General features: G+C 48.5%; 1 protein-coding gene across 3 annotated transcripts in view; it reads left to right on the top strand.

Moving 5' to 3' along the window:
• MLEC (malectin) overlaps positions 1 to 8,733 on the top strand; it is a 9,436-nt gene extending 703 nt beyond the window's left edge. For 2 of the 3 annotated variants that reach the window (XM_005863754.2, XM_014537682.1), the window contains exons 2-5: positions 5,892 to 6,070; positions 6,649 to 6,825; positions 6,929 to 6,986; positions 8,413 to 8,733. In XM_005863754.2, coding sequence (XP_005863816.1) covers positions 5,906 to 6,070; positions 6,649 to 6,825; positions 6,929 to 6,986; positions 8,413 to 8,642 — 630 coding nt within the window. In that variant the 5' untranslated portion in view covers positions 5,892 to 5,905 and the 3' untranslated portion in view covers positions 8,643 to 8,733. Of the gene's footprint in view, positions 1 to 4,652; positions 4,662 to 5,891; positions 6,071 to 6,648; positions 6,826 to 6,928; positions 6,987 to 8,412 lie in introns of those variants that run through there. The other variant, XM_014537681.1, reaches the window with a different exon arrangement.
• The last annotated feature ends 9,864 nt before the right edge of the window (positions 8,734 to 18,597 follow it).

The following is an 18,597-nucleotide window of genomic DNA, read 5'->3' as shown; positions in this document are numbered from 1 at the left end:
GGGCCCCGCGCCCCTGCCTCGACCCTGGGGCCGCGTCCTGGAGCGAAGTTTCTCTGCAGTTTCCTCAGGGACCCGGTCACAGCTCACAGCCCGGCCCTGGCTCGAGACGCCACCAAGAGCCACTGAGGCAGAGAGTTGGCGAAAAGTTATAGTCGGACCTCGCCGCCTGCATTTTCTTAACCCCTCGCCTCCACCCGAGCTGAGAGAAAAGTACAGGCGAGGGCGGCTTACTGGCACCTCGAGGCCGCGCGGGTGTAGGTTGTCGGTGTCCCCGGCCCCGTGGTTCTCTCCGATCGAGCCCAGTCCTGGTGATCCCTGCCGACCTCCCACTGCAGGAGCGGGATGGGTGCTCAGCCAGACGGCAGGGAGCCTGGGAGAGAGTGGACAGGGAAGTTTGGGCACTGCCTCCTCCCGCCCCCCTTGGAGCGAGGACGGTGTGAGCTTAAAGGTGGCCGCTGCAGGCCCCCCAGAGGGTGGTGATGTGCAGCCCTCCTGCCCGGGCCGTGGGGGTCAGCGGGGGCGCCGGCTAAGGTCCGAATATTCCGACTGTGTAGGACCCACCCTAGGTGTCCAGGGAGGTGGCTGCTCCAGCTTGTGGGAGAATGACTTTCACTTCACAGATGGAGCAGCAGCAGTTCCTACAGAGCCGCACAGACCTCCAGGCCGGTGGGAGAATTGCCAGGGGAGCTGGTTAAAATGCAAACCCCAGACCTAAGAAATGAAACCCGGGTTCTTGCACCAGGGCTTCTGAGGTCGGTCCCCCGGACCGCTCTCTGGGGAAATCTGCTCCGTCTGTTCCTTCTGGAAGGGGGTTGGGAACAGGCTTGAGCAGGAGTTCCCTGCTTCACGCGCTGTGTGCTGGGTTCAGAGCAGCCACCGTGGCCACATGCATCTCCAGACAACCAGGAGCCAGGCTTTCGGGCGCTCCTTTCCACCGTGCCCAGGTTTGGCTTCGCCTGGACTGAAGCCTTGAACCTAGTTATTCCAAGTTCGTTGCAGTGTCCCGGAGGTGGTCACATTAGGGAGCTAATGGCTTACATACATGTGCGGGCGCTGGGACACAGGGCTGTGTTCTGAGGTTCTGTGTTTGATTTGGAATTGATTTGGCCCTGGCCTGTAGGTCTCAGGAACCTGGGTTCAGCGGAGTCCGGGCCCCAGTTCCCAGCAGCTGTACCGGCCGCCAAAGCCAGACTTCGCAGCATGAGGTCAGGCCGTCTCCATCCGGGACCCTTCCTCTTCCTCCTGGGGGTGCGCCCTGAGGAAACTGGAGACGTTGGTGGACTTTGCCTCTGGAGACAGCTGTGGTGATGGCTCCTTTCACAAACAGACACCAGACTTTCCATGGGTTACCTGATCCTTCTAGCCCATCGGGCGGAGGAGGAAGTTAGGACCACACAGGTGTAGTCCCCTGCTACTCCTCTTATTCAGAAATCCCGGTTTTAATTTGCGGGAACAGGTGTTGTTTTTGGCTTTTGGCTTGATCACCAGTCACCAGGCTCCCTGTCCTTGGGTTATTGGCTCGTGGTGGCAGTTCTTTGGCGTTTATTGTGGCAACTAGAATTGCAGGAGACCTACAAAGCTCATGTGTCCTGGAGTCCGGACCAGACCCTGGCCTCGAGGCACTCTGTCAGTGGAGTTCCCTGCTCCAGTCTGTCATTTGGGTCAGAACTGTAGCAGCATTAAGGCTGGAGAGTGGAACCTGCTTTCCCGCTGCAGCCTGGCCCAGCCTGTTGAGGGTTGCACCTCTGGGTGCCTGAGAGTAGCGTTTTGCTGGCATTAGGTCTGGGCTGAGATGTGATTAAGCTTCCACTCCCAGGAGGCGGCTCTCTAGTTTCTTCTGTGCTAAGGAGTGGCACCACCCAGGGAAGTGCAGCTGTTCGCGCTGCTTTCCTTGGCTGGCACTGTTGGGAGAAGGGCGTGCCAGCTTCTTGGAGACCTCTGCCTCGTGTAGCTGCTCACACTGATTGCAGTAAGAGCTGCATGGCTTCCCTCTCCCCCCAGGCCTGAGAGACTGTTTCCAGCACGCTAAAGAAAGTTCATTTTACCTTGAGTGAATTCAGGTATTTGTTGCCAAGTTAATCCCGATAAGGGTTTGGCCTGCTTTTGAACTTGCTGTTTCTCTATAGTGTCTTTGTAGTTCAGCATTCATGTAACTGTGAGTGGCCCAGGGCACCTCGTGGCTTTTGCTTTCAAAGGCCCTTCATAATGTTTATTGAACTTCGTTTCTGCCTTGAGGATAGTTAGTGTTCATAGGAGGTATGGACAGCTTGGGAAAGGCTTTTTCAACTTGTGCGATTCAATAGATGAAAGTACCACTGCGGAGGAGCATGACTCTCAGAAGCGCTCAATGTGGGATTTGGCATGCTGCATGTTCTAGGTGCTTTGTAACTTGCATATTCTGGGTTCCTCTTGATTCTAAGGAAGAAAAAACCTAGTTATTTGACCTGAGGGCATAGCGCTTGGCTTGGTTTGAGGAGAGGCTATTTCCTCTTCATAGAAAGGTAGCCGCTGATCATTTGTATTACCTTGAAAAACTTACTTTACCTCTCTGTGCCTTATTTTCCTTCTAATAAAACACCATGCTTTAGAAATCAGTGATAGGAATCTGAAAACTCTCCTGTCCAGAGTAGGTTAAAGTGTCTTTATCTTTTTCTTTGCTTGATGACCTTTAATATGGAATTAAAAGTAGGGTAGCCTGGCCAGTGTATCTCAGAGGTTGAGCACTGACTCAGGAACCAAAAGGTCACTGATTCAATTCTGGTCAGGGCACATGCCCAGGTTTCAGGCTTGATTCCCTGTGGGGGGCATGCAGGAAGCAAATGATCAATGATATTTCTCTCTCATCAATGTTTCTATTTCTCTATACCTCTCCCTTCCTCTCTGTCTAAAAAAATCAATCCTCCTATATAATAAAAGGCTGATATGCAAATTGACCAAACTGCGGACAACCGGTCGCTACCACGTGCACTGACCACCAGGATGCAGAACCTCAATGCAGGAGCACCGCTCAGCCAGAAGCCGGGCTCACGGCTGGCGAGCTCAGTCACTGTGGCGGGAGTCTTTCCTGCTGCCCTGGCAGCACTAAGGATGTCCATCTGATGGTGTAGTTGGACATCCTTAGCGCTCAGGGAGTGGGCCTCAGTCGGACATCCCCCAAGGGCTCCTGGACTGCGAGAGGGCACAGGCTGGGCTGAGGGACCGTGTGTGGGCCCCCCCCCCCCAGTGCATAAATTTCGTGCACCGGCCTCTAGTAAAAACATAAAAAATAAAAAAAAGTAGGGTAGAACATGGCTGCAGAGGGGGGGAAAACTGGCTAGGGGCCTAAGCCTATCAGATGACTAAGGAAGCCCTTTTCTGGGCAGCCTTCTTTTAGCTGGGGCAGACTTTGGCCTTGGTGAGATAAGAGCTTGAAAGATAGGATGCCTCTGGTTTGCTTAAGGCCACAGGATTTGTTTAGAATTCTGTCCCTAATACTGTCACCTAAGATGCAGGCTTCATTTGCAGCCCCTCTAAGTAGCAGAATTCACAAGAGAATTTAGGTAGGTGAAATCCCCATGTTACAAGTGAGAAAACACCCAGAGAAAATAACTTGTTCTGAATCACATAGTAGGTGGCAAAGCCGGGATTCAAATCTACCTCTGTCTTACTCTAAAACCTGGGCTGGCTACTCCATTGTCTAAGAAACAGCGGACATAATGTAGGCCCCTTGGCCCCTTCCTTTCTGGCTGTCTGAGCTGTATTGTGCCAACTTTAGCAGTGTACTGTGTACACTTCACTGTTTTTAGAGAAATCTGTTTAGCTGTGAATACATAAAGGCAAAGGACGGAAGAAAAAGTCCTTTTCGCAGCTGTATCTCTTGGGACTTGGGCAAATTCAACTTTGCATGTGGCAGATCTCCTGGGAATGCCACTTGGACTTTAAAGGGCAAATATTTAAAGGTAATTCCAAGGTTGTTAAGTAGTTTTTGTTCACATGGCTGAGTTTCCTTAGTTGTTGGACTGAAACTGCCAGAGATTACATTATTGTTAATTTCTCATTTTTTCCACTCTGCAAGAAAAAAATAAAAGGTTTCCCACACATGCACAAAATTTTCGGTGTATCTAAAAAGCAAATCTAGTTAATGTTCCAAATTTATGGGGATCTTGGTCCTCATGGAAGAAGGAAATTCTTAGAACTCAGTTGAAAGAAAAAATAGCAGTCTTAATCTTCATAGGTTTATGCCCCGGTGTAATGTCGTGTGAGCCTGGGAAAGAGCTGGGCACGTTAGCAGGACATCCTCTGTGGTGTTACTCAGCTACTCTGATTTCTTGAGGAGAAATAGGAAGAAGAAGAGTCTGAAGACAAAGGTGCGGTGAGCTTTCTGGTGCGTTGTTTCCTCAGTCCATCTGATGGCAGGCTCCTGTTCCCTTACAGGCACGGTTAACAGTTAGGTTTGTTTATCTTCTTTGAGGGCTTGACCTCAGTCATTGGATCTCAGTTATTCTTTTAAAATATTCTCTCCCTTGGAGTTTGGTGATTCAGAAGACATGCCCAGGGGTGGCCTCTCCTAGACACCTCCCAAAGGATCTAGGTGCCAAGTGTCTTCAGAGTCACTGCGAGATGGGAAGGTGGCCTGAAGTCTTAATTCCAAGCTGGAGGAGAGGCCAGGCCTGTGGGCCGAGGTCACTGTCCAGTCACTAGTTTGGAAAGCAGATTTTTGGAGCACTGGGAAGCCTCGCTGTGTACAGGATAAAGGAGTCAGAGAGCCTCCTCTCCGAAAGGGGAAGCATGACTGTTCCGCTCTGGAGCTGGAGGTAGTATCTTACATTTGAGGAAAGACCCCCGTTTGTTAAGTGGGGGGAAGATACACATATGCTGTATCATCTCCTACCAAGTTCAGGGGAGGGCTGGGGGCTGTTCGGTACCGACCCACAGTAAGTGTCTTTTTACTTGTACCCTGTCTTATTCCTTGTCAGTCTGTGATGTGGGAAAGGTAACTCCCCAGCACTTGGTCATCTTAAGCCAGAGGTGCCATAGGACCTTACAGGTGTTCTTTCCCTGCTGGGGTGGCTCTAGCCCTGTGGGGGAAGAGCATGGCTTCACTGCCTTGCAAGCACCTCCTTTGTTGCCATTGGTTCGCTCAGCAAATCATAGCAAGTGCCTATTTATGTGCCAGGGACCCTGTTAGGTGCTGGTGACACAGGAGAAAGTTTCTTCTTTTCCTTTAACTGGGGGAATGCTCAAGAGAGTGGGTGAGGCTGAATTTTGTGAGTCTGGGAAGTATGGTGCTCGGACCTAAAGGAAATTAGAGCATCACACCCTTCTTTTTATAAGCATGTTTCTCCTTTCCAGCCTTCGAACTTTTCGAATGAAAAATCATACGAAGCAACTAAAGCTGGTATCTTACTTGTGGTAAAGACAATGAAGAACAACTTTCCTAACAGATACCGTGTTTTATAGTCTCTGAGCTTTTCTAAATGAGGAAAAAAACCCATTCATTGAACTTAATCTTCTTGTGGAGTTCCTGGCCATCCCCCTTGTTTTATGAGGCTTCTCTGAAGCGCTCCCTCGCAGGGAACCAGGCAGCTGGAGCATAGTGCTTTGTTCTAATAATGAGTTGGACTTGTTCTCTTCCCTATACAGTTGAGAAAAAGTCATTTCTGAAAGAAGAACTTTTATAAAGTCCTGCTCTGAGGGTGAAGGGATCTGTTGGGGTGATTAGTGTGTGGTTTCTTTCATTTGACTCTGGCTTAATACTGGTTCTCGTGCCTTTGGGGCCAGGTGCAGAGGGGTTGGGCTTCCACTGGGGGGTTATTAGCATCGCCCTGGAAATGCCTCTGGCCACTCTGGGGTCTCTGCTTTTCTTTTATGTTTTGCCTCTGATGTGGTTTCTCTTTGTCTTTTGTCCCCAGCCTCTGACTATGGCATGAAACTGCCAATCCTCCGTTCCAACCCCGAGGACCAGATCCTATATCAAACAGAGCGGTACAATGAGGAGACCTTCGGCTACGAAGTGCCCATCAAGGAGGAAGGGGACTATGTGCTGGTGTTGAAATTTGCTGAGGTCTACTTTGCACAGTCCCAGCAGAAGGTGAGGCCTGGTCAGCCCCCCTGCCCGCGCCCCCTCCCCAGTGAGACATTTCCACTTTTGGATAGTCTTCTGCTGTGGGCCTCCCAGAAGGGAAGAACAGATGAGCTTTGAAGGAAAAGCTGGGTTCCTTTTGCCCCTAAAAAGCTGGTGTCCCATTGCTCACAAGGCTGCACTTGCCATGGGGTTGGTGACAGAAAGCAATACCAGAATCCTAGCTCTTGGCTACAAACTGATCCAGTTAAGGCCCTCCCTCCAGGTGATCTCTCCTTCTTTGTTGTCAGCACCTTCTTGTTTTCAGCCTTGTTCTTTTCCTGTCCCCTCCTGTGAATCTCCTTCTCTCCATGTTGAACTTTGTGCTTGTATTCTTTGTTTCCTAAGGCCAGTATGAGGCCTCCCTGACAGAGAAGGGACATGGACTGGATTTGGATGAGGTAAAGGACTCCAGTCACCCTAGAGTATATCTAGCCCTGTTTTTAAGTTATTTTTTAACTTGAAGCCCAAGCAGGTGCCTGTTATCCAGCTGCTGAAAGGGTGTGAAACGGATGGTTTTGACACTGTCTCCTTTTTTATCTTGGAAGGTATTTGATGTGCGGTTGAATGGCCATGTCGTGGTGAAGGACTTGGATATCTTTGATCGTGTTGGGCACAGCACAGCTCATGATGAAATCATCCCTATGAGCATCAGAAAAGGGAAGCTGAGCGTCCAGGGGGAGGTATCCACCTTCACAGGAAAACTCTACATCGAGTTTGTCAAGGTAATGCTCCCCTTCTGCCCTCCCCGCTGAGGAAGAGCGCATAAGATTGGGTGCAGGGGAACGCTTGCTGTTGTGGGGCTGACCACTGTTTCTCACTTCCTAGGGGTACTACGACAATCCCAAAGTCTGTGCGCTCTACATCATGGCTGGGACGGTGGATGGTAAGTTGTTTTTGATCCGCGTTTTGACTTGGGCTGGAGGATGTGGTTGAGAAAACCCTTGGGGGAATAATTGAGCTGCTCACTGCTTGGAAACTATTACTTAAAGCCAGTTGTGGAGACTCCAGCGTCAGATTGCTGGGATGGAGTGTAGCATGGTGCTGGCCATAAGCTTTAGAGCATGATCTGTGTTTAAATTTTATTCCTGCCATTTAATCAGCTGTTTGGTTTTGGACAAGTTCCTTTAACTTCATTGTAAATTGTGATTAATAATGGTACCTGTTGGTGTGCCCTGACCCTTATAGTCATTTGGAATTGCCTAAAACTTTTCTTTATTCTGTTTCTTTGATGTCTATTTCCTCGGGGGGTGGCGGGGGGACAAAGGAGTTCTTCATGGTTTCTGTGTGCTCTGGAGGTTCCAGCACTGCCAGACTGCACTGGACAGAAGTTCATGTATTAATGTCTCCCTATCCTTGTGATCCAGCCTCAGGGGATAGTTCTTTCTCAAGGTTGAGACTATGTTGGCCTCCAGCTTCCCAGGCTGATTTTTGCAGAGAAAGCTTGTATTTTAGTGACTTTTCTCCCCATTCCACCTCTGCACCTTTTCCCAACTCACCCTGAATGCACTAAGGATCTCATCCTGTTGTCTTTGTTTAATTTTTATATTCTCACCTAAGGATATGTTTATTGGTTAAAGAGAGAGAAAGGGGAAAAAAAGAGGGAGAGAGAGAAACATCTATGTGAGACACAAATATCGACCTTTTGCCTCTCATACGAGCCCCAACCGGGGATCAGACCCCAGCCTCGGTATGTGTCCTGACCGGGAATTGAACCCGCAGCATTTTGGTGCACAGGATGACACTCCAACCAACAGAGCCACCTGGCCAGGGCTCATCCTGTTGTCTTGATGTCCCCCACATGCTGATATGATGACATCTAGGAGGATGTCTTGCTACCAACAGATTTGTAGCTCAGTCCCTCAGGAGGAGACAGAGCAGAGGGGGAGTATGTGTGGGAACCCAGAACTCTGGATCAGCTCTTCCTCAGCTGCTTTGTGAATCAAAAGGGATGGATTATGGGAGGGATTTGGAAAGGTTAAGTTTGGGTGTTGTGTCATCCTTGTCCAGTCTGTCCTCTTGGGGATCTGGAGAACTAAGACTGGAAGCAGAGATACTGACCCTTCCGGTGTGCAGGGCTTTTACTACTTTTTAGTTAGATCTAAAGAGGGCTCAAAAATAAAAATAAAATAAAAAAATCTAAAGAAGGCTAATGTTTTTAGGAATCTGCTGTTCTCCAGGCCAGAAGCTATTTCTACTACTTCTGCTCCTTCCTTTGGACCCTGGTTAGGTCATAGCTTCTCTTTATTGTGACTCATTTTCTCACTTAAATGCTGTAGGTGTTACTTAAAAGGTATCCTCTTTTATGTCAGATGTACCAAAGCTGCAGCCTCATCCAGGATTGGAGAAGAAAGAAGAGGAAGAGGAGGAAGAAGAATACGATGAAGGATCTAATCTCAAAAGACAGACCAATAAGAACCGGGTGCAGTCAGGCCCCCGAACGCCCAACCCCTACGCCTCGGACAACAGCAGCCTCATGTTCCCCATCCTCGTGGCCTTCGGTGTCTTCATTCCAACGCTCTTCTGCCTCTGCCGGTTGTGAGAACAAATTGCATCCTGAACAGGGTGGAAGGGTGTGGGAAAGAAACCAAACATGTTGGTTTGGTTTCTGTATTTTTCATAGTGATTAACAAAAACAAACAAACTAAAAAAACACAAAAAAATTAAAGGAGATAAAAAGAGGCAGATTGAGTAGAGAGCAGCCCTCGTTCACCACCTGGTCCCAGACCTGCTTCAGTCCTAGTCCTCTCTTTGTGGCTGTCCCCCAGCCATTTCTTTCTTCTCTAGGGTACTTAGGGTAAACTGGGTCCTACCTGTTCAAGGATCCTCATCTGTATACCTAGTGGAAAGGACTCTGAACTTGGAGCAGACACCTCTTTTTCGGTTAGAATTTAACAGCAGGGAAAGGTCATCTCCTTACCCGAGAGGACCAGTGCTGGGAGTTGGGCATGTTCTGAAGTTATGTCCAGATACATTTCCAGATGCCCTGGGATTGAGAGTATGTGTGGTGTGTGTGTGTGTGTGTGAGTGAGTGAGTGAAGATGTATAACATGTATGATAAAGATGAAAACAGAAGGGGATTTTTAAAAGGAAAGAAAAGTAGATACTTTCTTACTTGGAAGCCTTTCTGGTTTTAGCCCTATGATGGTTCCACCTTCAGTGTTTGAGCTTTATCATTGCTTGTCTCCCTAACATGTGCCAGTCAGAGGACTGTCTGGTATCCAAGACGATTAGTTTATGTCAGGCCCTCAAATTGCCTCTGACTTGTTACAACAAATCATTTTTATTTTAGTGCCTGTTGGGGACTTGATTTCTTCGCTCTTTCTCTCTTTTTTTTTTGTTTTTTTTTGTTTTGTTTCCTTAATCTGGCTCATTTGAAATCTCTTGTCTCTCTCAACCATCTCACTAAATTATTGCCAAAAAGGGAAGGAGATGTGAGGACTTGGGATTCCGTCTGCTTGAATATCTTATCATCTACCACTTCACCTTGATGGTACCTCCCTCCCTGGGTCTCTGAGCCAGCAGCCAGCAGCCAGGAAGACCTGACCCAGCAGTTCTGTTACTGGCCCCTTTGTGGGGTCTTGCTGCCAGGAGACAGAGACGCTTTCCAGCCTGCAGCAACAGAACACTTGACCTTAAGAGTCTCTTCTGGTCTTGGGATTAGAAAAGGCTTATGTTAGCATAATTTAAGAGCACCCTCAGAGACTTGAGTCCTACTAAGTGACTGACCACTGTTTAGAGTGTCTAGAATCTGATGTTCATTTACTCCTATGTCCTTCTATGTCACAGTTCAACCAGTTTTGGGCTATGCCTAGAGCTGCCCCAAGGAAATAGACTGGTTGTCTATATCCGACCCAGTGACACTGCTCACTGATCTTAATAGTATGCCCCTCTGTCCATTCATTTTCCTATCCAAGTAGCAGTCAGATTCTTGGTATGACAAGGCTGAAAGATTTCCAGTCAGCCATAGTCCTGGCGGTTCTGAAGTCAACCTTAGCATCTAAGTGTCTGTTTTGAATTCCCTGGAAATTTTTCTGCAGAAAATGAAGCTTCCCTGATTCCCTCTTTTCTGGTCATTGTCACCTTTCTCCCAGCTACAAGGAGTTTTGTAAAGGGAAGGCAGCAAGATTCGTTTCTGCTTGAGCTAGAGCAGCAAAGAATATCAGGCCAGATCAATTTTTTTTAAGAATATGTTTAATTTTGAGTTTCTCCTTTGAGGTATGTTTTTAAAGAGGCTCCATCTTTGTTAGTGACAAACTAAGTAGCTCTTGGGCTCATAGCCTGGGTTTTGGCTTTTACTGAGTTCCTCCAGGCCAGCATTTTGTTCTTTGATTGTTGTAGCCCTTTATTTTAGCTGTGACATAGGCCTCAGTGCTAGGGTAGCGAGTCAGGCGGCTGGACGGCTGCGGCCTGGGCTGCAATCAGAGGAACACTTTTTGGAGTGCTTCACAAGCTCCCTGCTTTAAAGGATGTCCTGTGGCCTTGATCCTGGGACCACCTGTCTGGGGCAGTGGACATCCTGACTATTAACTGGGCTTCTGGAGTGGCTTTGATTCCCATTCTATCACAACTCCCCAAAGCCCGAGGCCACTGCCAGTACAGTTGACAAGACGAGAAAGGAAGACTTGCTGCCTCCGTTCCGCCTTGTTAGTTTGCTTGGGTTTCTCTGAGGAAGGAGGGGTCCCTGCCTCCTCACCTCAACCCATCCCCTCAGTGACTCAGAGTCTCAGAAGGAAACCTGGCTCTTGGGGCCGTTTCCTAACGGTACTGTAAGCCAAGCAGCTTTGCTCTGCCTGTTTCCAAGCCCACCCTTTTCCCCTGAGCTCAGGGAGAGGGATGGGCACTTTCCTCTTTGGTTGTGTCTGAAAGGAAGGAACATCTTTCTATGGCTGACAAAAACTAAAGGGGAAATGAGGAAACAGGAAGAGATGGTGGGGGCTGGGGTCGAGTCCCCTGGAGCCAAGGGCTGACACAGCTGGCTCATGATGCTGAACTTGAAAGCTTTTTTTTTTTTACTCCTCCAAGATGATATAGGTACATGAAGTTTAGGTTAAAGGGTGGGATGGGGCACTCTTTATTTTTATTTTTGTATTGTTTGGGTCAAGAATTACTCTGTAGTTCATTTTTTGCTTTTTGCACTGTTTGTTCCCGTGCCTGTATTTTGAGCTAGTGCTAGGACTGAGAGCCTGCACTGCCGGGGTTCTGACTGGGGTTGGGGGTGATGAGTGATGCCAGTGAGGGGTGGGGAGAGAAGCCTGGGCTCTTCTACTGGATCCATGCGCTGCCTAGGTTTTTAGATCCCCCTGAGCCCAGCTCGCCGAAGCTAAGAGCCGACGGCCAAGGTGGAACTCCTTTTGCCAGAAGTGTGGCTTCAGTTCTGAGTGGACCACGCAAAGGGGTCTGCTGAAGATGGGCTGAGAGTCTGCAGTGTAGTCTGCATTGGGTCAGGGGCCAGCTGGCCTCCACTGGGACTTTTTTGGGCTTCACTCATGCTGAAACATTGCTCCAGGAAACAGTCTGTGGGACTCGTGTCCCCTAAACCACATCCACTTTTTTCAGAAAATCTCCACTCTAAGGAGAAGCTGCTCAGTGGGTACGTTGAGGTCCAGTGACTTACAAGATGGTCATCTTTAGGTGTGAGTGGGGTTAGGCTCCCAGGAGGACCCCGGGGCCTGCAGGGTCACCTGTTGGTTTGAGCGTGTGATCTTATTCTTTTGTTCCCATTGTTTGCCTAAGAAATACTGGCCTGAAATTGGGGATCACATGAGAGGTCACTTAGGCTTTAAAGAGATGGCGCGAAGTTTGAGTAAGTTCACCTTCCTCTTTCTGTGTGTGGGAATTGTTTAATCCAGTTTCGGAGTTGTGATTTGACTTCTTTATCTTTTTGGAGAAGCTTTCATTTTAAGGAATTTCACTTCCTTCTTATCCTGCTTGTACCCTCTCATGGGAAGGCCTGCCTATGGCTTTTGGAATCTCAGTTGAAAGTCAGAAAACAGCAGCAGTATATTCCTTTTCCTAGCACTTATATACCTTTCCCTAGAAATGGACTCACCTTGGGAAGCCCAGGGAAAGGATCAGCAGGTTCTCTACCCTCCCTGGGGATTGGGGACAGACCCACCCCGGTCAGCACGTGCCTTTTCCTCTCCTGCTCTGAGCCAGGGTGGGCATTCCCTCTAGATTCAGGTCTGGGCAGGGGTCTTTCAGTCCCTGCCATGGGGCTGCTTTCCCATCCCTTCTTCCCCCTCCCATTTGCTGGCTGGCTCTGACCTAATTCAAGTGTCTTGCCTTGAGGAGCCTTAATGTCATCAAGTGGCAACATGTAACACTGTCCTCCATGCCTTTCCAAAAGGACCGAGGAGAGCAGGTGAACTTTCCAAAGTGAGAGACTAACAGATGCTTCTGTTTAAAAAAGAGGGGGCTGTGCTTTGGATCCCCTTCTGCTGTGGCTCCAGGGGAAGAAGCCTGGGATAAGGCTAGTGATAGTGCAGAGGCAGAACCGGTACCACCTAGGATCTGTTCAGAAATCTTAGGAGAAATCTGCTTCTCTTTGATGGAAAGATATAATTAGGGATCAAGGAGCTCTAAGAAAATTGCAAAGAAGCCTTAATGTTCAAGCTTCAGAGAGCTCAGAGCAATTTTTCCCTTTCAGTCCAAGCGAGGACTCTTTTCTGTACTGAGACCTCTACTGGAGCAAGAAGGCTAGACTTCCTCATTTTGTTACGAGATTGGCAGCAATAGGTCAGCTGCCCAGCAAGGGCGGGTTTCTTCTTTGTACATGGGTGGCTTGCGGCCGATCTGGTTAGTCCTTCCCCAGCTGCCTTTTGGCTAGCCTACTTTAGGTTGCCAAATCGTTTTGATAAGAGCAGATGATTTGGGGACGGGCTGGGTTGGCAGGAAAAGAGCAGGATAGATCTCTCGGGATGGGTTCCCCCCAGGAGTATAAAAACAAGGAGCCAGGACTGTGCTGGCAGCCAGGGAGACAGTAGTGCCTGTTAGAGTTGGCAGAGAAGGCCTTGGCACCTCTTGCATCCAGGCAGTCTTGTGAGATGGGGGCATGTAGCACCAGGCAAAGAAGAACTCCATTCTCACCTCTATTTTGAGCTTCAGTGCTGTACTTCAGTATGAGAAAAACACAACAACAAACTGGCGTGCGCTTTCCTTCTGTCAAAGGACAACTGTCGGGAAAGGAGAGCCGAGTTGCCAGGTGGGAGGGAGCACTGGCAGGGAGAGACGGTAAATCTAGGAATGAGACATTCCTGACTCCTCTTCTCTGGTGTGTTGTGATCCAGGGAATGAAAAGGTATTGGACCCTGGGTCAATTTCCTCCTTGTGTTTTTCTTCCACCAAGTTCTCCCACACTAGGACCAGCTGCCCATTCTGAGCTGAGGGCAGCCACTTCAACCATTAACCTGGCTTGTTAGGAAGCCAACCCCGCCCCTCCAGATTGGTCCTGGCTGCTCTGTTCTGTACCAAGTTCTGGAGAATAGTGTCAAGTTCTTAGTAGCCCTCTGTAGTTCCTACTCTCGATTCCCATCCTCTCCCTGCCGAGGCGAAACCAACTCCGTCTGTAGCCACAACGCGCATTTACAGCGGCACAGTGAGGTGTGATAGAGGGGCTTTGAACCTGGCTGGCCCGGGAAAGCAGTAGGGGTGGATAGAGCTCTCTTTCCTTCTGGGCTGTCTCCACCTGTCCCTACCCCTTCCATGCCCCACCCTATTCCCACCAAAAAGAAAAAAATTCAGGATGTTTTTCACTGTCCATTGCTTTGTGTTTTAATAAACAATTTGCAGTGACACTCTGTGTTGGGATTGAATTTGAACTTGATTGCAAAGAGGTGAGGTGATGAGGTGGGAAAAGGGAGACCCTGGGGTTCATTTGGCTGCACAGGTTCTGTGAAGCGTCTAGGAGCTTTTGTCCATTTAGCCACATCTCTTGCTTTTTAAGAAATTAATTTTTTTTATTGATTTCAGAGAGAGGAAGGGAGGGTGAGAGAGAGAGAGAGAGAGAAACATCAATGAGAGAGAAATATTGATCGACTGACTCCTGCACACCCCCTATTGGGGATCGAGCCTGAAACCCAGGCATGTGCCCTGACCGGGAATTAAAGGTTCATGAGATGATGCTCAGCCACTGAGCCACACCGGCTGGACACATGTCTCTTGCTTTTCTTTTTGCTGGGATGTTTGGTTAAGCAACTGAAGTTCTGTAAAACCATGCCTGGCGAGGTCAACCAACAGCAAACTCAGGGAAAAATAAACCTTTTGTTTCCACTTTCCCTGGAACACCAGACCATGACTGTCTCACTCCCAAGGCACAGAGAGCCCGTCTCTGCCTCTCCTCTCCTCTTTCCCTCAGCTTCCACCATAGCCTGTGGCACACTAAGCCGTGGGGCAGTTTTCTCTGCTTTCTCCTTTTCTGGTTATCAGTGTTGAGTATACATTGGGAGGGGGCAGAAAGAGCAGGAAGGATTCCCCCCCTGTAATTTATTGCCACATTTACAGCTGAGGAACAGAAACCCAAAAAGCTTTGATAATTTATCCCAAATGGGCAAGCCAGGACTCACAGCTGTCTATCTGCCCGCAAGCCTGTGTTCTTCCCAAGGCTGTAAGAATAATGATTGTAGGTATCATTTCCTGAGCCCTTGAAATGGGTAAGCAGACAGTGCCAAGCACTTACAGATGTTATCTCTGTTTAATCTTCAACAAACCAGTTGGTATTAGCCTTTAAGAGGTGAAGTTACTTGCCCAAAGCCACACAACTAGCAGGCAGAGCTGGGGTTTTACACGAGTGCTCTTCTCTTAGGCATTACTCTCTACTGCCTCCCATGTCCCCATGATGCTCTGGCATGGCTCCAGAGCCTACCTGCTGTGTCCACCAAGCAGGAAGGGAGGCTGCTGGTTTGGGGCAAGGGAGGGATAGTTTGGCCACGTCCCTCAGTTATCCCCTGAAGGGCAGAATTCAGTGCTCGGCTCTAAGAATGAGGCCAGTGTTGATGGAGTCTGTTCTCAGGGCCCAAATAAGCCAGGCGGCCCACAGAGCTTCTTTCTTAGCTCGAGCCCACCCATAACTGGAGTTCTTTACTAATTCGGATTTAGCTGTTACTATTTCCAGTAGCTTTGCATGGGCTGCCAAATGGGGAAGAGACGTGAAGAAGCCCTGCTCTAGGGAGCTGCAGGGAGGGAAATTGTCTGACAAGATCTCGGGCCAAGTGCTGGGCTGGGTTAAACCACTGCTTGGTCCAGATCTTAATCTTGCTGAGGAAATCAGGCTCCGGGTTGGCTGGAGCCGGTGTGTCGGACCTTTCTTCATACTTAGTACCCCACCCCCCTCCATCCCCCATGGAGGAAGAGAGATGAGTTTTTCCAACATTTACTGGAAAGTTGTTGCTATAGCAGTGGTGAGGGGTCAAGGCAGAAAGGAGGTGGAGCAGGGAGGTTCTGGAGCGGGCTTGCCTCTGCTCTCTGGCAACCTGAGATGGAAGGCACCTCGCCGCAGTCCCTGGCCCGGGTTGGCTGAGTTGAGTTTGTTGCTAGCCACTTGTATTAGTAAAAGTAACCCCACTTGCTTTTTGGCTTAGGCCGTATACGAGGACTCGCTCCCTGGGTTTCCTCACTGCTTCCACTTGAAGCCAGCTGTTGCTTCCTCGAGGCTGGGTCCCCAGTTCCTTTCCTCTCAGCTCTGACTTGAGTGCTCTTTTCAGTTGCTGCACTTTCCTACCAAGCTCCATGGCTGCTCCCTGCCCAGTGTGCCTGCCCTCAGCAGAGAGAGGCGTCCTGGGGAAAGAGGCCACTGAAATAAATGGCTGAGCAACCATTCAGGAGACTCCTCCACACTGTCCCACCACCAGCCTAGTCCCGTGGTCGGCTAACTGCGGCTCGCGAGCCACATGCGGCTCTTTGGCCCCTTGAGTGTGGCTCTTCCTAAGTCTTAGGAGTACCCTAATTAAGTAAATAACAATGTACCTTCATATATAGTTTAAGTTTAAAAAATTTGGCTCTCAAAAGAAATTTCAATCGTTGTACTGTTGATATTTGGCTCTGTTGACTAATGAGTTTGCCGACCACTGGCCTAGTCCTTTCTGTTGCTGTTTTTCATCTCCCCTTCACACCCTTAGGGAAGATGTGTGACTAGCCTGACTTATAAATGAGGAGACAAAGGCTCCCAGAGTCACAGAGCTGGTAAGTGGCACCAGGAGGACTGGCTACAAAGGCTGTGCTCTTAACATCCTTTTTTTTTAGAGAGAGAAACCATGTGAGAGAGAAGCATGGATTGGCTGCCTTCCATATGTACCCAGAATGGGAATCTAACCGGCAACCTTTTGGTGCACAAGACAATGCTCAACCTACTGAGCCACACCAGCTGGGCTATTATGTTATTCTTTCTCTGAAAAAGAAAGTGACCTTTTAAGACTTAGTGATATGAGAGAACCAAGATGGCAGTGTAGGTAAACACCTCCCACAATCACATCAAAATTACAACTAAAATACAGAACAACCATCATTGAGAACCACCTGAAAGCTGGCCGAATAGAAATGCTACAACTAGAGAAGTAAAGAAGAAAGCATATTGAGACTGGTACGAGGGGCAAAGGCGTGGAACGGGCTGGTCTGACACCCATGTGTGGCGTTTCTTTAATCAGGAGGGATATCTAATAAATAAACTGATGAATAAAATAGAATCAGAGGCATGGAACAGACTGACGAATCTCGGAAGCGGGGTAGCGGGGGTGAGAAGAGATTAACCAGAGATCTTATATGCATACTAGAGGCCCGGTGCACAAAATTCGTGCATGGGGACGATCCCTAGGCCTGGCCTCAATCAGAGCCATATTCCCTGGCTACCGGCAGCCAGCCCCGCTCCCTGCCGCCACCCACCCCCAGTTCCCCATTCACCATCGGGCGATTGGAACCTACTGGTGTGGGGGAGGGACCAAGAGGTGGACTGGCAGGCTCTGATCACCCGAGATCGGGACCTGCGGGCTGGGGGCAGCTCCTGCGTTGAGCGTCTGCCCCCTGGTGGTCAGTGCATGTCATAGTGACTGGTCTTTTTGCCCTTCATTAATTTGCATATTACCCTTTTATTATATAGGATATGTTTTACCTACGGACACAGACAATAGGGTGGTGAAGGCCTGAGGTGAGGCAAGAACCAAGTGCAGGGGGATAATGGGAAAAAGAGGAACATCTATAATACTCTCAATAAAGATTTAAAATAAAAATAGTAATTTAAAAAAAGACTTAGAGATATAAAATGTATAAATAGCCCAGCTGGTGTGGCTCAGTGGTTGGTTGAGTGTTGACCCATGAACCAGGAGGTCATGGTTCAATTCCCTGTCAGGGCACATGTCCAGGTTGTGGGTTGAATCCCCAGTAGGGGGTGTGCAGGAGGCAGCCAATCAATGATTCTCTTTCATCACTGATGTTTCTCTCTCTCCCTCTCCCTCTCTGAAATCAATAAAAACACTTTTAAAAATAATAAATAGAATACATAGTGCATTTAAAAAATTATATGGTATGCAAAATGTAAAAACTCATCTTTCTCGTTCCTACTACTCTATTCCCTAGAGCAGCGGTTCTCAACCTGTGGGTCGCAACCCCTTTGGGGTCGAACGACCCTTTCACAGGGGTCCCCTAAGACCATCAGAAAACACATATATAATTACATACTGTTTTTGTGATTAATCACTATGCTTTAATTATGTTCAATTTGTAACAATGAAATTGGGGATCACCACAACATGAGGAACTGTATTAAAGGGTTGCTGCATTAGGAAGGTTGAGAACCACTGCCCTAGAGGATAATACAGGTGACAGTTTCGTGTGTATCTTTTGTTTTATATGTATTTTTATATCTATGTACATATACACATGTTTATATATTTAAACATATTTATTGTGCACATGTGCAAATTTCTTTAGAATTCCATTAAGGAATTACTGGATCAAACAGTATATGCTTTAGAAATTTTGAAAGTACTGCCTTTGACAAGGCTACATGAATTTTCACTTACCAATCTTGTGCTATATGACTTTGGAATATGCCAGAAGCCCTTTTGGAAACAGATGGGATATAAATAATAAATTCATGCTTTTACAAAATAGCCCTCAGCCAGAGAAGGAAGTGACATGGGTACTAAGGAAATTATTAGCTCTCAGTCCCAGACTACAAGGCATGCCTGCAGTCCCAGCTGGGACTCACTGATGCGATGCATGCCACCTTTAGGGAGGCGGTAGGAAGGAGGACTGAACTTCCCAGCCTCTGCAGAAAAAAAGCCCTCTGATATCTTGCTTACCTTGGCTGCACAGCTCAGGGCCCCACCTGCCTGGCCTGATTTGAGGCAGACTGCCTGACTGCCCTGGCACACAGACACTGTCACACCTCCCAGTGAGAAAACACGCAGTGAAGGAGAGGGACTCGCAGAGCACCCCGGGGGTGGAGGGAAGCCAGCCTTCTACTCCAGTCCTCCCAGGTTCAGCCCAGGGAAACCTTGGGCTAT

This window comes from Myotis brandtii, unplaced genomic scaffold (assembly GCF_000412655.1).
Source record: "Myotis brandtii unplaced genomic scaffold, ASM41265v1 scaffold181, whole genome shotgun sequence".
Classification (NCBI taxonomy): Eukaryota; Metazoa; Chordata; class Mammalia; order Chiroptera; family Vespertilionidae; genus Myotis; species Myotis brandtii.
Note: the sequence above shows the minus strand (reverse complement) of the source record. Positions and strands in the feature narration are given on the sequence as shown.